The sequence below is a fragment of the Mytilus californianus genome, unplaced genomic scaffold, assembly GCF_021869535.1.
Source record: "Mytilus californianus isolate M0D057914Y unplaced genomic scaffold, xbMytCali1.0.p SCAF_9, whole genome shotgun sequence".
NCBI classification, from domain to species: Eukaryota; Metazoa; Mollusca; class Bivalvia; order Mytilida; family Mytilidae; genus Mytilus; species Mytilus californianus.
The window spans coordinates 82,534,414-82,555,327 of NW_026262745.1; the positions used below are offsets into that span (position 1 = coordinate 82,534,414).

The following is a 20,914-nucleotide window of genomic DNA, read 5'->3' on the forward strand; positions in this document are numbered from 1 at the left end:
ACATCATTCATTAAAAGGTGGAATTATAATTTCAAACACACACAAGATAAACAACGTTAGACACAAATATATGGTTCAATAAATGTTACCTGTGCACACCGGGGGGTGCGTCTAAACACTGCTAAGGAGTCCTTAGTGCACTAAGGACTTATGATATGCCACTAAGGACTAGATGGGGTGCTATTACCTTTTATGTCTTTTCATATTATGGTAGATATTGATATTTAATGCATAAATTTCAAATTTTATAGAAAAATAATCACAAATAAATGAGTTATTCAACATTGTGTAGACACGTGCCTGTTTTTCTTTGATATGCCGAAAATCAATGAACCGTTAGAGACGTGTCAAATTACATAACTGATTACACGGGAATCCTGCTATCTGTGAGGGGTCGGACAGGGTAAAGGGAGACAGGGAGAGAAGGGGTGGGAGAAAGAAGAGAGGGGCGGGAGAAGGGAGAGAGGGGCGGGAGAAAGGAGAGAAGGGGCGGGAGAAAGGAGAAAAGGGGGTAGATAAGGGAGACAAAAATGTTTATAAAAAAATAATAAAAGTGAGTCGGAAATTGATTATTTTATTAAATTATAGATAATACAAAGCTTGAAGAAAGTGCTAATAAATGGCATAGTAGGCTTAATGAAAACGACCTCATAAATACGCCTAGCGTCGTCACTTATTCAATCATTACGCTCTCTTATATACGGAGAAAGACTAAAAACTAACAGAATGTCAATGATTGTATTCTGAATCCGTGCTTTCATAGAAACAAACATGTTACCATCCCTGTTTTTTAGATAAATTGCGTCAAAGTTGACCGATTTGCAAAGAATTTGACAGAAAAGGGATGACGCTTCTGCATATCAAATAACGTTATTTTTACGGAGAGGTATGAAAATATGTAACGGGATCTGAATGGTGTTTGTTATTTTGTTTTCAATTCCCCTGTCCGGTCACTTACATTTCGTTCTAACCGGGTGCATAATTAGCTTATAAAGAAATTAAAATCTTCAACTTAACCCTACTAGCCAATTAGACAAGGGTGATGCCACCGCAACTTCCGTGTGTCAAATATTTCATGCATGTTTACAGTGGCGGATCCAGAAATTTTTATAAGGGGTAGGGGGGGGGGGGGGGGGGGGGGCCACTGACTTCCTCAGAGGGGGCCGTTTCAGTCATGCTTCAGTGATTCCCTATATAATCAACTAAATTTTTTCCACAAAAGGGGGGGCCGGGCCCCCTGAAAACCCATCTAAATCCGCCTCTGTGTTTAGGACGATTCAATACAATTAGAAATAGTTGTGTTTAAAAGACACATTTAATGCAACCATCAAAAAAGGTTAAACATTCTGTTAGTTGTAAAAATGATAGATACAAACAATATCTTGATGAAATACATATTCTTAATCAAGTATACTGTATGGTGTAAACGTGTGATTTTTTTTAATGAGTTTGCTCATTTTAACATTTTTAACAAATTATATTCAAAATTTCACTTGAAAAGACAAAGTTCAACATTCTGTCATACGTGAAAAATTATACAATATAAAATCTTGAGAATATATAATGCACCCTCTATATAAGTAAAACACTCGGCGCAATATAAAAGTTCAAGCTTGAAATTGTACATGTAGTCGTAGAAGGAGTACGGCCTTCAACAATGAGTAAAGCACATACAACATAGTCATTATTTCATACAATATCTTAAACAGACAATTTGGTTATAAAAATACAAATCGGATTTCCTTCTGACATACTTGTTCTTCTTAAAGAAAAAATATATTTAGAGAAATTATATTTGAAAATATTTCTGTTGGTTTAGTTTCAAGGATTTGTATAGTAATATACTATACAGATCCTTGTTTTTTACACGTGATAGATTTAGGTATAAAGTATTCAAATTATCTTGTATTACATAAAATGATTATTTTCACATCATGAAAAAGCATATTTTCAAGGCATTCGTGCGAAGCAAAACCTTTTTATGTGAAAATTATATCTATTGCTCTAAATTAACACATACGAGGTAATTTTCGTAAATAATGTGCTAAAAACTGTGGAACATTTAAAAAAAAACATTTGTCTCCTTTATATATTTGAAAATGAAACTTCAAAGTTCGATAATGATATTTAAACTTCTTATAGTTTTAGAAAAAAAAATGTCGAACAATTACAAAAAAATAATACGGTATGAAGCCTTTGTAAACAGCTATCAAACTGGTTGAAAACTAGTGGTTTTGAATAACCCCAAGGATGTCACATGATTTTTTTTTCCAATTCAATCGTAATTCGTACTAAGTATGAAGTAGCAATAGAAAGTGGAGAAGCAAACACCAGGTTTTGATAGTTTTTTTCGGAATTTACTCATAAATTTTCATAAAACACGCATCTTTGTTGGAATTAAAATTAAAACAAAAAACTTATAAATATATCTATTCCTTTTGCCTTGGTATCTCTAAATATTACTTCCATGCTCTTATATAAACATTTAACAAGCTGACCACACTCTTAACTTATTAGTTGGCGCACATCAAAGTCGTGCACAAATGGGAAATAACTTTGTCGAGAAAGATATAAAAAATAAATAAAATTATTTGTCCTTTTAATCATTGCAAAAAAGAACAACATATTTAATTATAAATTATTAAGCATTTATCTTTTCGATACAATTGTTAATTACTTAAAATAAAAAGATTATGATTGTTTATTCAGTTGGTATGTTATATGACACGTGTCAATCGGTTCACTGATTTTCGGCATATCAAAGAAAAATGGGTACGTGCTTAAACAATGCTTAATAACTTGTTTATTTGTGTTTATTTTTCTATAAAATTTTTAATTTATGCATTAAATATCAATCTCTTACTTAATATGGAAAAATAATACATGTTACAGCACCCAATCTAGTCCTTAGTGGCATAGTATACGTCCTTAGTGCAGTAAGGACTCCTTAGCAGTGTTTAGACGTACCGCACACCGGGTACCTCAATAAAGAGGCCATGCATGAACATGTATTATATAATTGTGTATTACGAATTTTTAGTTGACAGGATGTCACTGGAATACCCAGGGACGTGTATCTAATATACGTCCTTGGAATACCTAACTGAATGTGTCGCTCTGACACGACATCTATCAATAATTCTGACATACCTATTATCAGAGACATATAATTCAAGAGATTCGCAACTCAGCGAAATCCCGTAATAACACGCGGCCACTAGTTAAACCTCGCGAGTTCTCCTTAGGTAATAAAGTCATTAATAAAAGTATTAAAAGTACTCGAAGTAAGGACGAATGTTTAAGCATAACATAAACTGTTTCAGTGTTAAATTTATCATAATTAATTAAATATAATTTGAGTACATATATAATTATTTATTTTAATGTAATTTTGATTTTAGATTTGTATTATTGAAAAAGAGACATAATTTGATATTGTATAAAAAAAAAACTGATATTAAATAATTAACACTTGATAAATTGTGTCAGAGTTCATTTTATTTGATAGTTACATAATGGGTTTCTATTGAATATACACCTGTCTCGGAGACATAATTTCACAGTGTGACATGTATATTAGGTTTGAATTATTCGATGACCAGGTAAATCACGAACATGTTATAAATAATGAGTTTTAATTGACACCTTGTAAACAAGAAGTTGTCACACCACAGGTGTCCACACTCTTTCCAAAAATACAAGTCACAAAATGTATAATTAATTAATATGGAAAAAAACTTAATTTATTTGTTAATTAATTGTTAATCATGATAGGCTTTGTTTTTTATTCTTGATATTTATAAATTATTAAAATTTTATTTATTTTTATATTCCTCATTTATTGGGCTTTCATTGAAATTTTTTTTCTGTAGGATTGTCGGTAAATGTTTGATTTCTAAGTGTTGTTTGACAGTTTTTTTGCATTGAGTTGTTTTTTTAAATGATTGTCGGTAAATTTATGGTTTCTTCATGTTCGAAGTGTGTATTGAGAATTAATATTTAAGAAAATTACAATTAATTTCTCATTTGAATAAAGCTTCATTCATGTGCACGCAATATGGAAAATTCCGATTTTATTTCGTGGGATGACGATCTTAATTTCGTGGGATGACAATCTTAATTTCGTGGGATGACAATCTTAATAGTTACAACTTAGATATACTCCTAGTTGAATAAACTGATAACGAACTCTTTGTTGATAGTGAAAAGGACGAAAACATAAGCGAGAGACCCACCAACAAAAACAATTGACAATACTGCATACATAGATGGATATGTGTGTCCTCGAAGCAACAAAAAATCTATAAAAAAAACACAGGTCATACATCAAAGCAACACGGAAGACACTATTTAAAAAGTATTTTATAACCTTGTTTCCACGAGACAATCATTTGTAGTGGTTTTTGTCTTTTAATCATTTGTAGCGGTTTTTGTCTTTTTATTCTGGGGTAAAGAGATGGCAATTTAAAAGTAAGATTGTTTATGTGTATACATATACAAATCCTTGGTGTAAATAAAATCTTTTATTATCAAATATATATATATATATATGTATATATATCTTTTGCAGTCACCATTGAAATGTCCTCAATACGATTTTAATTTAAAAATGAATTAGGTTCCTGTTTTGAACGAGAAGCGTAGTCTGAAACGACAACAGATGCATATGAAGCTCATTCATAATATAACGACCAGCAGAAGGTTTCCTTTACTAGGAAAATTTTACTCCTTTTGTAAATTTACTGCATTCGTTCATCTTTGGCACCCTAAAAAGAAGAAAAAAACAATGACTTCAGAATAGGAGAAAATAAACAACTTTGCTATAAACAGAATGAAAAATGAATAACAAAATGCAGGCTATAAATTTCATAGTGCACAAAAAAGAAGGACTGATTTAAGGAAATTTGTCCATGAACAATTTCAATATTTAGCCAGTTTAATAAAAAATTTCGGGTATCAATCAGAAAAAATCGCCACATTGTTGGATCAAATTTTACGAAAATAGTCTTGTTTTCACGAAACAACATTTGGGAGTACTATTGGCCCATAAAATTATATATTTATTAGCATATTTTCAAGTTTTAAGAAAAAAATTGGGAGATCAAATGGTTTCTACGGCAATAGGTGAAGTAAAATGGGCCGAGTTTTAACTTTGTTTGTATTTGATTAATCTCATCATTAGAACACATTTTATCAATAACAAATTATTAGAATTAGTTTTTTGTAACTTTTAAATATACTTGCATGCTTTAGCTGTGAAAGGTATCGGCATTATCCATTAGAAAAATCGTGAGGCGTAGAACCTTTTACACAACAATACGGGTTATTACCCATAAATCCATCGGATTAATCGGCTTTCCGGTGGCCACGTCATTTCATTGGCTGTTATATAGACTCTACTAGAGTTGCGAATCTCTTGTATTATATGTCTCTGCTATTATCAATTCGGGAGGAAGCCAAAATATATATATAATAAGATAAAGTAAATAAAATTTAAAAAGAAAAAAACCTATAAATTTTTCACCGAACATACCAGATAGAGTCACACATTTAACTATAAAGCTAAGTGTCTTTATAAGTGACCGTTCCGAATTGATCCCGTATCAATTTGATATAATTTAAAGATTAGTTAAAAAAAACCCACTTTTAATAAAAAAGTTGAGATGTCCGAAATTTCGATATTTACATATCTATAACCTGGGAATATTATACTATATCAACATATTATGTTCCAGCTAAAACCTCTTCCTAACATTGCTCCTTGTCAATAGCCGTTAAATTTCATAATTAAAAAAATGTTATTTTATATCGTATAACTTTATTAATTGAAAAATTATCTTGTCTAAATACGGAACTATTCTTTATACAAATCAATGCACTTTATATAAAAGAGGCATACTAATGAATCTTCTGTAAATCAGTGATTGTTACAAGAACACTGCATTTGTCTTTCTTTTAATTGAAACTGTTCTCCCTCATCAAATCTATATTTTTTTATTCAACGAGATCTTATCATATAAGGCTTTGATAACTATAGCTATCAGAACTGCTAGGTTATTTTGTTATTAAAAAAGGATAATTACCATCGAATCTCCCTCGAAACAATATTGTTCAAAATGGTCTTCACACACCAACTTGTGCTTGCTATAGATGCAACTATTTGCTGTTAGTTTAAGATTGTACAACCAAGTCTGATACAATTCTTTCTTTTTTTGTGGGATTGGGAAAAATATGTAGACTTTTGTCATAACCTTGTCTGACAGAACAACCGTACTCTTGACAAGACATTCTGTCACTGAATAACCGTCTACGGTAATCCCCAATTGATGATGGGAGTTTTTAAGGCACGGTCGGTAAATCCCCGATTCTTTTTGTTCTTTGTGGTTTATAGATATCACGTGACGTTTTAGATCGAACATGCCGACAAGATGGCGATATGTCGAGAACTGATAGTGAATTTTAAAAATCGATTTTGATCTCTTTACATAGAGAATAAAAGTTTTTTATTAATGAACGTGGTTTTTTATGCTTAAAGAACAAAATATCAATTTTTCATTTTTTTGCGGAGTTTCCCTTTAAAAGAAATTTACAAATAAATGGAGAATGTATCCATGGGACACAGATGAAGCCCCCGCTTGAATATAACGTTATAAAGGGACATAACTCAAGAATGGTAAAAGTGACGCAAATTCAAACTTGATCTGTGTTTTGTGGTAATAAGCATTGTGTATAAGTTTCATAACATTTGGTTGAGGCAAACTAAAGTTAGAGAACGGAAACTAATTTTGGGACGTACAGAGACACATATCTCCTACCTGTGTTTAGTTTGTAAAAATGAGATGCCGTTAAAAAGTGGTAACTTTATAGATATGGATAGAAAAAAACGACACACTAGGAAGCATTACCCTCTAACACCGGATTAAAAAGGAAGCCTTGCGAAGTGGAAGGGACCACAGAAACATCGTCTATAAGTTACAAGGCCTTTATAGCAATATTATGCATCAAATAAAACAAGAACAAAATCAATATTTTTCTCAATTGAATTGTTTCATATTTTTCATGTCAGGGCTATTTATAGCTGACTATACGGTATGGGTTTTTCTCATTGTTGAAGGCCTATAATTGCTTACATCCACTTCATTTGGACTTTAGTGGATAGTTGTCTCATTGGCAATCATACCACATCTCCTAATTTTTATATCAAGTTGACTTTTAAATAAACTTTTACTATATTCATCTTCATAGTTTCGTACCTCTCTACTTTCTCTTTTCGTTATTTCTCTCACCCAGAGCAACACATAATGTCACGTCAAATTTAATGTACCAAGCTTTGTACTTCAGTGCTTGATTTCTGCATGTAAATTGTCCTTGTGAGGACTGACAGACAGACATTTGAAAAAAATTATTCCCTACTGACCTTTGTTCCTTGGGGTATAATTAATTTTTATTCATGTACTAGTCAAAATAAAAACTCCTTAATCCGTTGAGTACATTTGGGTAAGGTTTACCAATCTAAGTTCATTGAAGCCTTTAAGCTCATCTAATGGTACTGTTGCCCTTTATATATATCTTGGATCTGACATATCTATCAAAAACTTCTCTATGATCTCTTTTTTAGCTGAATTCATCAAAGTTGTCGGTCTACCATGATGACATGTTGTTTTGGAAAACATGTATTCTTATTCAATAGAACTTTGTATGCCTGCATATTTATTAAGTTAATCTTAGGTTGTATGAATATGGGGTTGGTTTTCAAATTTGTTCTGAACGATAATATTTATAAAGTAAATTATCACAAAAAGAATATTCAGATTTGCACAAAAAAACTCTCATTTGTATTTATATATAAAATGTACTATATTCTTGAAAAAATTGTCCAGCATTTTTTTGTGAAAACCCTAGATTCTTCTGCCATTTAATTTTTTTGAAAGTATTATTTGAGTTCCAGGAATTTCATAAAAATTTTCATTTTTTGTCATTTTTCTTCCTTAAACTGATGTTGTCTGATGTCTACTCTGTTTAATGTCAGTTCAAGTAAGGCTCTAGAAAGACTTTTCATTTTGAAGCACTCCTATCGACTCCTATAATATTTCCTCATTATTCAGCCCATTACATGTACCTAATCTTTCCGTTAATGACTCTTCATAGATCCAAATAGCCATTAAACCATCTTCGACTGCTATTTCACTTCTCAGACTAAGTCTTGCATGACTCATTGAAAGGGAATATCTACAATATTTGTAATGCAAAGATTAAAGCTAGCAAACTCAATAATTTTATTATGATATCTGTCTCTACAATCAACACCTTTTATGCAAACATTTGGTTTTTTTTAATTGCATGTTCTCAATATTTTACACTCAAATGTAGGTGTTAAATTTTTTTTTTTCATTTTTGTACACAAAGCTAAATTTTGAAAGAACTTATTGTTTAAAAATTGCACATACTCATCAGTTAGGCCATCCTTAAAAAAATCCTTGTTTGATTTGCCTATCTGTACCTTGTAGGGTTGGGTAGGTAGGTAGGAATTTTATTTTTTTTTTTTGGCCAACAACATAAGTTACATGTTTTAGACAAGAAAACAACGTAAGAGCAGGAAAAAAATCTTTAACTAGATGTTCTCAAGAGCCTGTGTTGCTCACCTGTGTCTACTGTGTAAAATAAGGTTAAAATCATATAGATACCCTAATAATGATTGAGGCCAAGTTTGGTTTAATTTGGCCCAGTAGTTAAATTAAAAGCAGATTCTTGAAAAGATTTACAAAAATTACCAATAAATTGTAGAAAATAACTTTAAAGGACAATAACTCCAATAAGATGTCAATTGGTCCTGTTAACTTATTTGTAGATCTTTCTTTGCTTGATATTTTTGCTGTTTACAGTATATCTCAATCTATAATGATATTCAAGATAATTAACAAAAAAATAAAAATTTCCTTTCCTCCGCTCCAAAATTTATTTCACCCAGGGCCTGTATAATGCTGAAAATGCCTTTAAATGTTTTCATGGAACACCCTTCAAAAAAAATTTGAGGGGGCATTCACCCAATATAAGTATGCTGAAAGAAAAGATATAATAATGGTTTATAGAAAAAGTAACACTGAATAATTCTGAAAATGGAACATATCAAGGAGAAATTATTAGCAACCCCCCCCCCCCCCTGAAAAAATAGCAACCCCTGGAAAAAAATCAAGTCATCCCATTGTAGTCTTAAAAAAGTTACTGAAGACCCCTTATCATTATTTAAAGTAGTTTTCAAGTTGTGACAATTTGAAATTGTTTTTTTACATTTTTCCCATAGACTCCTATGTTCTATTTTTACCAATGGGGACCATGTTGGTTGTAGGGCAGGGTCATCGGATACATTTTTCAATCAAGATACTCTAATAATAATTGTGGCTAAGTTTAATTCCTTTTCGCCAAGTAGATTAAGAAGAAAAGATTTTTGTAAAAGATTAAAAATTTTTACGAAAAATAGTGAAAAATTGACTTTAAAGGGCAATAACTCCTTAAGGGGTCAATTGACAATTTTAGTCATGTTTGACTTATTTGAAGATCTTACTATGCTGAACATTTCTGCTGTTTACAGTTTATCTCTATCTATTATAATATTCAAGATAATAACCAAAAACTGCAAAATTTCCTTAAAATTACCAATTTAGTGGCAGCAACCCAACAACGGGTTGTCTGATCCGTCTGAAAAATTTCAGGGCAGATAGATCTTGACCTGATGAACATTTTTACCTGTGTCAGATTTGCTCTAAATGCTTTAGTATCAGAGATACTGCATTTTACCCCTATGTTCTATTTTTAGCCATGACGACCATCTTGACTGGTGGGCAGGGTCATCGGATACATTTTTTAAACTAGATACCCTAAGGATGATTCAGACCAAGTTTGGTTTAATTCGGCCCAGTGGTTTTTCAGAGGAGAAGATTTTTGTAAAAGTTAACGACGATGACGATGGAAGATGACGACGGACGCCAAGTGATGAGAAAAGCTCACTTGACCCTGTAGGTCAGGTAAGCTAAAAAAAAAAATTTGAAATGATTTGTCATAAAATTATTGGGTAGGCTACTTTTTAAATGGGTAAGTAGGCAACATCAAACAATTAAAATTTTATTTTTGGCCTCACATGTTTTTAAAACAAAATCTACCTGATTTTATAAAACTTCAATTTCTAGGCCAAATATTATGGCACTTATCACACCTTATCAGCATTTTGACCATTCATTTTATTCCTGATTCTACCCAGGCTATGATATTTTGAGTAAACACTTCCTATGTTTGTTGACTGGATGTTTATCTTGCAATGATTCAACAAACATAGTTGTCCTGTTACTCATAGCAACTGAAAAAATTATTTGACAAAAAAAACATAGTTTTTAAACAATTGCTGAGGAAAACTTCTGAACATATGTCAATGGTATACAAGGTATGAACTAACAAGGTCTCTCCTATCTTTTGAAATATTAAGCTTTATACAAAGAACTAAGGCCATGTCCAATACACTTTCTGGTTCTCAGACAAGACTTTAAACAAGAGGGTCACGAGAGCCTGATATCGCTCACCTGGCTTTAATTTCAGTTTCAGGCATTTGACTATTGTAGATCTTACTTTGCTGAACAATTTTGTTATTTACACTTTCTCTCTTTCTATAATAATATTAAAGATAGTACATAACCTAAAACTGTAAAATTTCCTAAAAATTAACTATTTCTGGACAGTAACCCAACAATAAGTTGTCCTATTGGTCTGAAGATTACTTGACAGGTAGATCTAAACCTGTTTAACACTTTCACCTATGTCAGTTTTGCTCTTACTGCTTTAGTTTTTGAGATGAAAGCCTAAAACTTCATTTGACCCCTATGTTCTATTTTAAGAAACTGCCCCCATGTTTTTGAATGAATCAAATCCCGAATACAATCTATAAACTAGATACCCTAAGGAACATTCAATTAAAGTTTTTAAGTATTTGGCAAAGTAGTTTCAGAGAAGAAGATTTTTGAAAAAGTAATTGGACTTTCACAAAAAATGTAAAAAAAAAAACATTTCAAGGGCATCAATTGACTATTTTGATCATTTGGGCCCCGGTGACCTAAAAATTGATGAGGGAGGCAGGGTATTTAATATTTGTATTTAATATTTTGTTGACCAGATTTTTTTAACACTGTATTTACTCAGGTTAAAGAATAATTAGGGATACCAAGGGGTGATTAAAGTAAAAACAACACAGTTACAATGTAGAGAAGACAAATAACTAGTCTGGAAAACATTTCATAGAAAAATCATTCCTGAACAACACAAATTTAATGCATAACTGATGATGTATGTATTGACTTTTTAGAAATATACAACTTGTAATAATCTGATAGGTATGTTGTTTATATATCACCAATGAGGTATGTGACATCAAACTAACATATGAACCAACACAGTGCTATGCAGAATAAAATTGTTTCCAGAAAAATTATGTACAGATGAAATCCAGGATCTTAATAAAATCCTAACCTTCTTTGGTATGATCAAGACCAGATGTTTTGAAACCTCAAAACTGCCTAGACAAAAATTTAACAGCCAAAACTGTACAGAAGTATGAATAACTAGAGGCTCTAAAGAGCCTGTGTCGCTCACCTTGGTCTATGTGCATATTAAACAATGGACACAGATGGATTCATGACAAAATTGTGTTTTGGTGATGGTGATGTGTTTGTAGATCTTACTTTACTGAACATTCTTGCTCCTTACTATTATCTCTATCTATAATGAACTTGGCCCAGTAGTTGCAGTGGAAAATATTTTGTAAAAATTTACAAAAATTTACACAATTTATGAAAATTGTAAAAAATTGACTATAAAGGGCAATAACTCCTTAAGGGGTCAATTGACAATTTTGGTCATGTTGACTTATTTGTAGATCTAACTTTGCTGTACATTATTGCTGTTTACAGTTTATCTCTATCTATAATAATATTCAAGATAATAACCAAAAGCTGCAAAATTTTCTTAAAATTACCAATTCAGGGGCAGCAACCCAACAACATGTTGCCTGATTGGTCTGAAAATTTCAGGGCAGATAGATCTTGACCTAATGAACAATTTTATACCATCAGATTTGCTCTAAATGCTTTGGTTTCAGAGATATGAGCCAAAAACTGCATTTTACCCTATGTATTATTTTTTTGCCATGTCGGCCATCTTGGTTGGTTGGCAGGGTCATCGGACACATTTTTTAAACTAGATACCCTAATGATGATTGTGGACAATTTTGGTTAAATTTGTCTTAGTAGTTTCAGAGGAGAAGATTTTTGTAAAAGATAACAAAAATTTACGAAAAATGGTTAAAAATTGACTATAAAGGGCAATAACTCCTTAAGGGGTCAACTGACCATTTTGGTCAAGTTGACTTATTTGTAGATCATACTTTGCTGAACATTATTGCTGTTTACAGTTTATCTCTATCTATAATAATATTCAAGATAATAACCAAAAACGGCAAAATTTCCTTAAAATTACCAATTTAGGGGCAGCAACCCAACAACGGGTTGTCTGATTCATCTGAAAATTTCAGGGCAGATAGATCTTGACCTGATAAACAATTTTACCCCATGTCAGATTTGCTCTAAATGCTTTGGTTTCAGAGATATAAGCCAAAATCTACATTTTACCCCTATGTTCTATTTTTAGCCATGGCGGCCATCTTGGTTGGTTGGCAGGGTCATCGGACACATTTTTTAAACTAGATACCCCAATGATGATTGTGGCCAAGTTTGGTCAAATTTGACCCAGTAGTTGCAGAGGAGAAGATTTTTGTAAAAGTTTACGGACGATGGACGACGGACGCAAAGTGATGAGAAAAGCTCACTTGACCTTTCAGGTCAGGTGAGCTAAAAAGAGACATTGGGTAGGCGTCAATAAGACCCCAACCTAACAAGAAACAGATTCAGGAAGGGTAAGAATTTATATTTTTTCAATCTTGCCAAATTATTCCAATTTCTACATAGATTTGGTTTAGTAATATACAATAATAGAAAGATAAAGGATACAGGGTATCCATCCATGGCACAAAATCAGTACATACACAGCAAAAAACACAGCAAAAAACACACAAAAAGCAAAGGAACAGCACTTGTATTGCTGTTCTTCATCTCAAAGTCACAGTGAGGCCTTTAACATGAAGCAAAAAACCTCTCACCTCACTGCAAGCTTAATACAGCCCCTTGTACCAGTTTGACTTCCTTTTGGCATATCACATTATAAACTGTGAAGTTATGACTCCTAAATTATGCATTATTTATGTTGCAAAGTTATCTTATTTTTTCATAATTTATAACAGTTTTTAGAATAGATAACTATGGCAACCACCCCTGAAACAGCAAAAATGGCATGTCAATATAAACCAGAACAGGTTTTCATAACAGAACATTTGGGATCATAGATTGCAGGCAATGTTTTCCTGAATTTTATAGGTCAAAAAATGCACAACATAAGTGTGTTTTGACAATAAATTTATTTCTAAGATGGACTGACTTCAGAACATATAATGTACTCTTTTGAAGAGATTTGTCTTACTTAGCATTTTGGCTCTTGAGATAGTTTCATTTAAGAAGAGAAAAGTGATGATAAATTTAAAACTATACCATATTTTGGCAAAAGTGACCCCTCCACTAACCCAGGTTATAATTAGAGGAGAGTTGAGTGCACACAAACATGTTAAACCCTGCCACATTTTTTTACGTGCCAGTATACAGTTTGCTCATTGTTGAAAGCCATTCAGTGACCTGTAGTTGCTTCATTTAAACTCTGGTTAATAATTGTCTCTTTGGCATTCATACCACATCTTATTTTTATACTGGTTCTTTTATCTCATAAGATAATACTGGCATGTGACAGTTAGTTAAGACGAAATTAATATTTCTTATTTATCAATCAGCAAATAAGATATAATAATACTTACAATGTTTTCAGAGCTGAAACAGGTACTTTAGAGTTACTTTCAGAACTTCTTGTTTTCCTACTGGCTAAGTAATATCCATGTAACAAACTTTCACATTCTTCAGTCATTTTAGGACATGAAGCCTTCACATATCTGAGAAACTGAAAAGATAAACAACAATGCAGAATATTTTCATCAATTAAAATACTAGTAGTTAAACCTTCAAACTCCTCACAGAATGTTTACTTTACAACAGGAACTTCTTACTCTGCCAGAGCATCTGTGTTGTTTACCTATTTGGTGATCTTGTCTAGTTAATCTCTTTTGCTGTTTTAAGTTTCTCTCTTTCTATTATTGTTTTTTAGAGCTAAACCTGCATTTTCACTTGCAGGATACTATATCTTCATCATGGACATTTTATTCTAATTCTATTTCTATCTTTAAATTTGTATTAATATCATATCTCTGGGTTTTTTTTTTAAAATTTTATTTTGTCTATTTTTGTATTGTTTTTTATATACAATTTACTCCATGTATCACCTTAAGCATTGTATGTTAAATTATTGTGTTTCCCTCTCTTTACCTTTGTTAATTGGTTTTAGAGAACAAAGTATCTATCTATCATGAAGAAGTTTCCCCTTCCCCATTTTTATTTCCTAAGTCAGGAATCTGATGTACAGTAGTTGTCGTCTGTTTATGTAGTTCATACGTGTTTCTCGTTTCTCTTTTTTATATAGATTAGACCGCTGGTTTTCCCATTTGAATGGTTTTACACTAGTAATTTTTGGGGAACTTTATAGCTTGCTGTTCTTTGTGAGCCAAGGCTCCGTGTTGAAGGCCGTACCTTGACCTATAATGGTTTACTTTTATAAATTGTTACTTGGATGGAGAGTTGTCTCATTGGCACTCATACCACATCTTCCTATATCTATTCCCTTAAAATACATTTAACCACATTCACATGCATTATTCTGACTTAGCAAAATACTTTTTCCTTTTGCCCCTGAAACCTGCAATTAATGTATTTCAAACTGGAAGTGGTTGCACCAATAACACATCCCTAATTATTATTAGCATGCCAATCCCAATACCACCACTTTGGTCTCGAATGTTGGAACTCTTAAATTTTCCCTTACAAAAGAGTTCTGATTGCATGTCAATAGACTAACAAGGGAATATGGAGTTTTCATTAAAATAAGATAAATCTGTCATTTTTCAAAAATTCATGTGAATTTAATATTAATTTCATCCAAGACAGATAGCTCTAGATATCTATGTCTGTGGTAGTCCAAAATTACTCTGACGTCCAACGGCTGTTTTGCCAGACAAGATGGGGCCTTGGGACAACAGCCCCCCATCTTGTCTGGCAAACAGCTGTTGGACGTCGGAGTAATCTCGGACTATGTCTGTTAAAACAATGATCGGGGATTACAATGGTTCTAACAAGTACTGATGTGATTGTGGTCATCTAACGAAAGATTTATTATTTTTGTCTCCTAAAACAGGTAAAACGAAATGCATTTCAAATAACTGTGTGTTTAATAACTACGTGTCCTCGGCAATGATCTGACACAACTTCATGTTGGCATTCCGATTTTTGACCTTTTATTTACAAATCGATTTATCACACGTGCGTTTGAATCGCTCGAAGCAATATATGCATGAGAAAAACGTCTAAGAGAAAAAAAAATGTCAAGGATAAACCAATTTTGGAGCGGCATGCTGCCCAAAAATTGGCGGAAGTGGTAATTATTTTTTTTTATTGAAAAGTCAATTTCTCCAAAACAGGAGCGGGAAAATCCGAATAACTATTAATCAAATTGGTGTGGCCAGATGTCAATTTACAAAAAAAAACAAGTGCAAAAAAAATGTATATATATATCAGTTTATACAAACAAAATTGTCTTTGTAGTTGTTTATGGTGTAAATTTTGTGCTGTGTTAATTGTTGTCCCATAATGTAAACATACTTTTGTACACAGCAGGTAAACATTTGTAATGTTTATTCTGAACAACATGTAAAATTTGGTGTCCCCAAAGGTTCTGTTCCTTTGTTTTTTTTGTGTGTTTTTTGTCATGCATGTACTGATTTTGTGTCATGGATGGATACCCCATATCCATTGTTTTTTCTATTAGGAAACATATTACAATGGGTGTATTCTGCCCCTAATTGACTACAGCTGTATTTTTGGGGAGAATGTAAAAATGAAGGGATAACAAGAATATTAATACTACAAAAAGGGCAGCAAATGAAAGATTGGTTTTTGTAAAAATTGGCCCAAATGCAATGCGCACGAACTGAAACAGGTGATATACAGGTAAATATCAAGATGCCCGTCCTTAAGAGGACCTCCTAATCCTTAATGCTGTTTTAGTCTAATTATCAAATGTTGGAGAAACGTGAACACACCGATTCATCAATAGATCTAGAACAAATCTTGTAGCATTATAGGTAATCACAAAGAAGACAATCATGTAAACAGTGAAGGAGAATATCTATATTACAAAGATTTACACAGTTGACAAATTTGTTTCTGAACCAGATATAGTTAAACACTACCTTATGGAAGTTCTCTTCTGAGATCTTAGATTTAAAGTTATGTTCCATGGATAAGGTCAACTGATGATATGCACATAGTAAATAAACTTTTTCATTGGTATTACTAGGACCAAAGTCTGTAAAGTGTACCACACTAAAACATCTGTAAAAAAATTTAAAAAATGCAGTACACACAAAGTTATTTAGGGTAAACTCACTCTCATTTGTCAAACTTCAGGGGGATGGAGCTGAAATAGTTCTATAGTTGTGGTTGCATGGCAAGATTTAGAGTCAAATAAGCTAGAGACTTTTAAGAGCATGTGTTGCTCACCTTGATCTAAGTACATCTTCAACAATGACCCCTCTCCAACATTGTAGATTATAATAAAATGCACTAGAAATAACTAAAATCTCTTTTTTGTTGATCTTAAGCTTGTATGGCAATGTTGATCTAGTTTCTGCCAAAAAACACAAAAATGGATAAAAATCCTCATTAAAGTACAGTAACTCCTATAAGAATTTGACTGATAATTTTGGCTTCGTTAACCTTTTAGTTGATCCCGTCTTCCTGATCATTTTTAACTTTTACAGTTTACTACTATGTATTATCTTTTGTAGTTTATGCCCAAAACACAAAAAAAAACATTAAAAAATCGTCATTTAGGGGCAAATAAGGAGTCAATATTAACATATTTGTAGATCTTGTCCTGCTGATCAATTTTTTAGAATAAAAAAAGATATGCTATATGAATTCAGCCTAAAAACAGTACTTTAACAATCTGACCAGATATAATTTATTCACTCAATTATAACCATTGATTTGATCTTCTCAAAAATTTCATCTAGGCTATATCTACTATCAAAGATTAAGAAATTTCTAAATCTAGACTGCAGAAAATTATTTTATAATGGTTATATGTTTTAAATACCACTAATTGATTATTGATGTATAGTGTGGAGTATTTGTAGCAGTGAGGGTTTATAGATATAAGAAGATGTGGCATGATTGCCATGGAATCATAAAATTACAAAAGAGAGCTGCTAGAATACAACTAGAAACAGACCCTTTCACTCCTTCTGAACCCTTATTCAAACATTTAAACTGGATGACAGTTGAACAGAGAATAAAATATCACAAGTTGGTGATGATATTTCATGCATCAAAAATTGATTACTAGCATGTTGAATGCTCCTTTGGTATCTTTCTCCTCTCTTTCATTATGTTTCAGACAGAAATGTATACCCCTTGAGAAATGCTGTTCAAGGAAACCTCATACTCGCAAAAACCAAAATTTGAATTGTTCAAGAAATCTTTTATGTATTCTGGACCAACCTTGTGGAACAATTTTCCTATATTGTTAAGAAATATTACAAATGTTAATTCTTTGAAATACAAAATAACAGATTATTTACTGAAATTAACAACTATAAAAAAGTGTTAAATATCAATTATTTCATCATGTTTATTTTTTCATAACATTTTATGCAGTTGTATTGAACTTCATCATTAAACTTCACTTTTATACTAATGTATGCCATGTATATGTTTGCAGTTTTGTTTTTCAATGATTTTTTGTTTATGCTTTTCCATTATTTATATATGTTATTCTTAAAAAAAAACTTTGTTGATATAATGGTACGCAGAAATACATAGACATGCATCTTATTATAATACATATGATACATGTGATGAGGTTACGAGCAGCAGATGAAGACTTGTCAGAGAAGAAAAGGGTGTATAGGTTGAGGCTCCCTTTTTTATCAGAGAGAATCAATTTTTTTTATTTATGATTCTAATGAACTGGCACAACCTTTTTTAGTGTTGATTATTTCGACAAATTCATAATTGCTTTAAATTTGAGTGTTGGCATTGTAAGGTATTTTCTGTCTATTATTTCTTTCCTTTCTTCTGAAAAATATGTACATTCCAAAATATAATGAAACTCATCTCCAATTGCATTTCTGTTACACAAGTTTCACGTTATATAGCCAACTGTGTAACCCTCTTAAAATAAAGAATTGTTGTTATTGTTAACCAACAGTTTCCTTTTCAAAGGTTGACAACTATTGACGTGCTGAGATTATTGAAAATAAATTCTTGTATCTATTTCAGCATAACATTTAACTAATAATAACTTTTAACTGCAAATCGTTTGACTACTTGAAACACATGAGGAATCAGAGAATACAAAGCTAACAAATATTATAACATCAAGTTTTCAAATCAACCCAGTACAAAGTAATCCAAGAAGATTTTTCTTCATTGTTAGAAAATTCTTCAATTACTTTCATCAGAACTTAGGAATGTTTTTTTCCATATCAGACATGTAATCTTGTATTAGCAAATATTGTGAAATATTGCTGCATAAGGACATGAATTAACCAAAATATTTTCACACATTCTAAAGATCCATGGACACATGGACTAAAATTCAGCAAAACGTAGTTTTTCTGGACCAAATGTCTGTTTAACAGGAAAAGAATTATACTGTCCAGCATGTCCAGAGATTAGCGAAACATGGAATCCCTTCTTTTGCTTGACACACCATTATTATACTTACTCCAGAAATGTATTTGAACCATTATTAATATCTTGTCCAAGGAATGGATCATTACTTTGTCTTTGTTTGATAGGTTGTGTGTATCCCCATACATGGCATGACAGTGTCTCTTCTAACTGCTGTGGCAACCCACCAGTATATCTACTGCTAATATCAACAGCAAACTTCCTTTGCCCTAAAGCTGCAAAGCATTAAAACTGATATTGCCTAAAATTATGATAAATTTATCCTAAAATCAGCAAATTGTTGTACAATAACAGATACAAAATATTGTTTATGTAACAGTTCATTATAAGGTCCTCTTCACAGTCCTCGCTCAACTACCGTAGACCCTTGCTTATAAGTGGGAAATTATGGGAGTAAAATTCAGGATCCAGAAAGGGGTACCTACTTATAAGCAAGAATTAGTGACCAGAGGATAATTTCAAGACAGAAAAAGGTGGTTAAATTTGGATTTCCTGGGCAAACCTAATTTAATGAAAGCCAAACCTACATAAATCTCTAAATAAATAGTTTTTGTCGAAAAAAAATAAATACAATACTGAATTTGTGTTTTATCTGTTTTTTGTTAACTATTTTCTGCCAATTTGAATTGAATGTCCCTCTGTTTCTGTTTTGTGTATTGATTTTTTCATGGTCAGACAGAATGTGTAGAATTCCAAAAGTAGAGCCAAGAACCAACAATAATAACTAGAGGCTCTCACGAGCCTGTGTGGCTCACCTGTATTTACTGATGCTTTGGAAATCAGGTAAAATAAGGTTAAAATCATAATTAATAGTATTAGATATTAGATATTATAATGGTATCTAAGATAATAACAAAAAACTGCAAAATTTCTGTAAAATTACTAACTCAGGGGCAGCAACCCAACAACGGGTTGTCGGATTTGTCTGAAAATTTCAGGGCAGATAAATCTAAATCTGATGAACATTTTTGCCACCTATCAGATTTGCTCTAAATGCTTTAGTTTCAGAGATATAAACCAAAAACTGCATTTTACCCCTTTGTTCTATTTTAAACCAAGTCGGCCATGATGGTTGGAAGGCGGGGTCATCGGACAAATTTTTTAAACTAGATACCCTAATAATGATTATGGCCAAGTATGGTTAGCTTTGTCTCAGTAGTTTCAGAGAAGATAGATCTTGACCTGATAATCAGTTTTACCCTGTGTCAGATTTATTCTAAATGCTTTGGTTTCAGAGATATATGCCAAAATCTACATTTTACCCCTATGTTCTATTTTTAGCCATGGCGGCCATCTAGGTTGGTTGGTGGGGGCATCGGACACATTTTTTAAACTAAATACCTAATGATGATTGTGGCCAAGTTTGGTTAAATTTGGCCCAGTGGTTTCAGAGGAGAAGATTTTTGTAAAAAGCTAACGACAACGGACGCCAAGTGATGAGAAAAGCTCACTTGGCCCAACGGGCCAGGTGAGCTAAGAACAAGGAAACAGTGTACCAAATATATAAAAAGTTATTGTGCTATTATTGTTTTATCACAATTTCAATATAATACTTGATCAAGTATACAAAAATACAAAAATATCTTTCATATGCATTTTGCATGATGAAAATATTCTTCATAAAAACACTTTTGGTAAACAAAATTTTTGTACTTATTGACAAGCCAATATATTTGATTATTTACCCCTTATTAAGGGACAAAGAGTTGTATACACTATAGGTGTGAAAAATGCCAGTGACATGTAAATATAATCCAAGTACTGACATGCTGTTTACCTGGATATACCCAAGATCAGATGGCTGGCAAATGAATGAAAAAATTTTTCCACCTCCATATAGACTTCTAGCAATTGCTTTTTCAAGTCAAATATCAAACATTTCAGCCATATTTGAGACGTTAACTACTAGTATT

At 32.1% G+C, this 20,914-nt stretch overlaps 1 protein-coding gene across 2 annotated transcripts in view; it reads right to left on the reverse strand.

Moving 5' to 3' along the window:
- The window catches only part of LOC127716486 (minichromosome maintenance domain-containing protein 2-like), a 113,728-nt gene that overhangs the window by 17,068 nt on the left and 75,746 nt on the right, over positions 1 to 20,914 (reverse strand). Inside the window, exons 11-15 of one of the 2 annotated variants that reach the window (XM_052222712.1) lie at positions 19,036 to 19,216; positions 16,496 to 16,637; positions 13,958 to 14,097; positions 8,120 to 8,229; positions 2,975 to 4,766 (exon numbers count right to left, since the gene is read on the reverse strand). In XM_052222712.1, the coding sequence (XP_052078672.1) occupies positions 4,753 to 4,766; positions 8,120 to 8,229; positions 13,958 to 14,097; positions 16,496 to 16,637; positions 19,036 to 19,216 (587 nt within the window). In that variant the 3' untranslated portion in view covers positions 2,975 to 4,752. Of the gene's footprint in view, positions 1 to 2,974; positions 4,767 to 8,119; positions 8,230 to 13,957; positions 14,098 to 16,495; positions 16,638 to 19,035; positions 19,217 to 20,914 lie in introns of those variants that run through there. The other variant, XM_052222711.1, reaches the window with a different exon arrangement.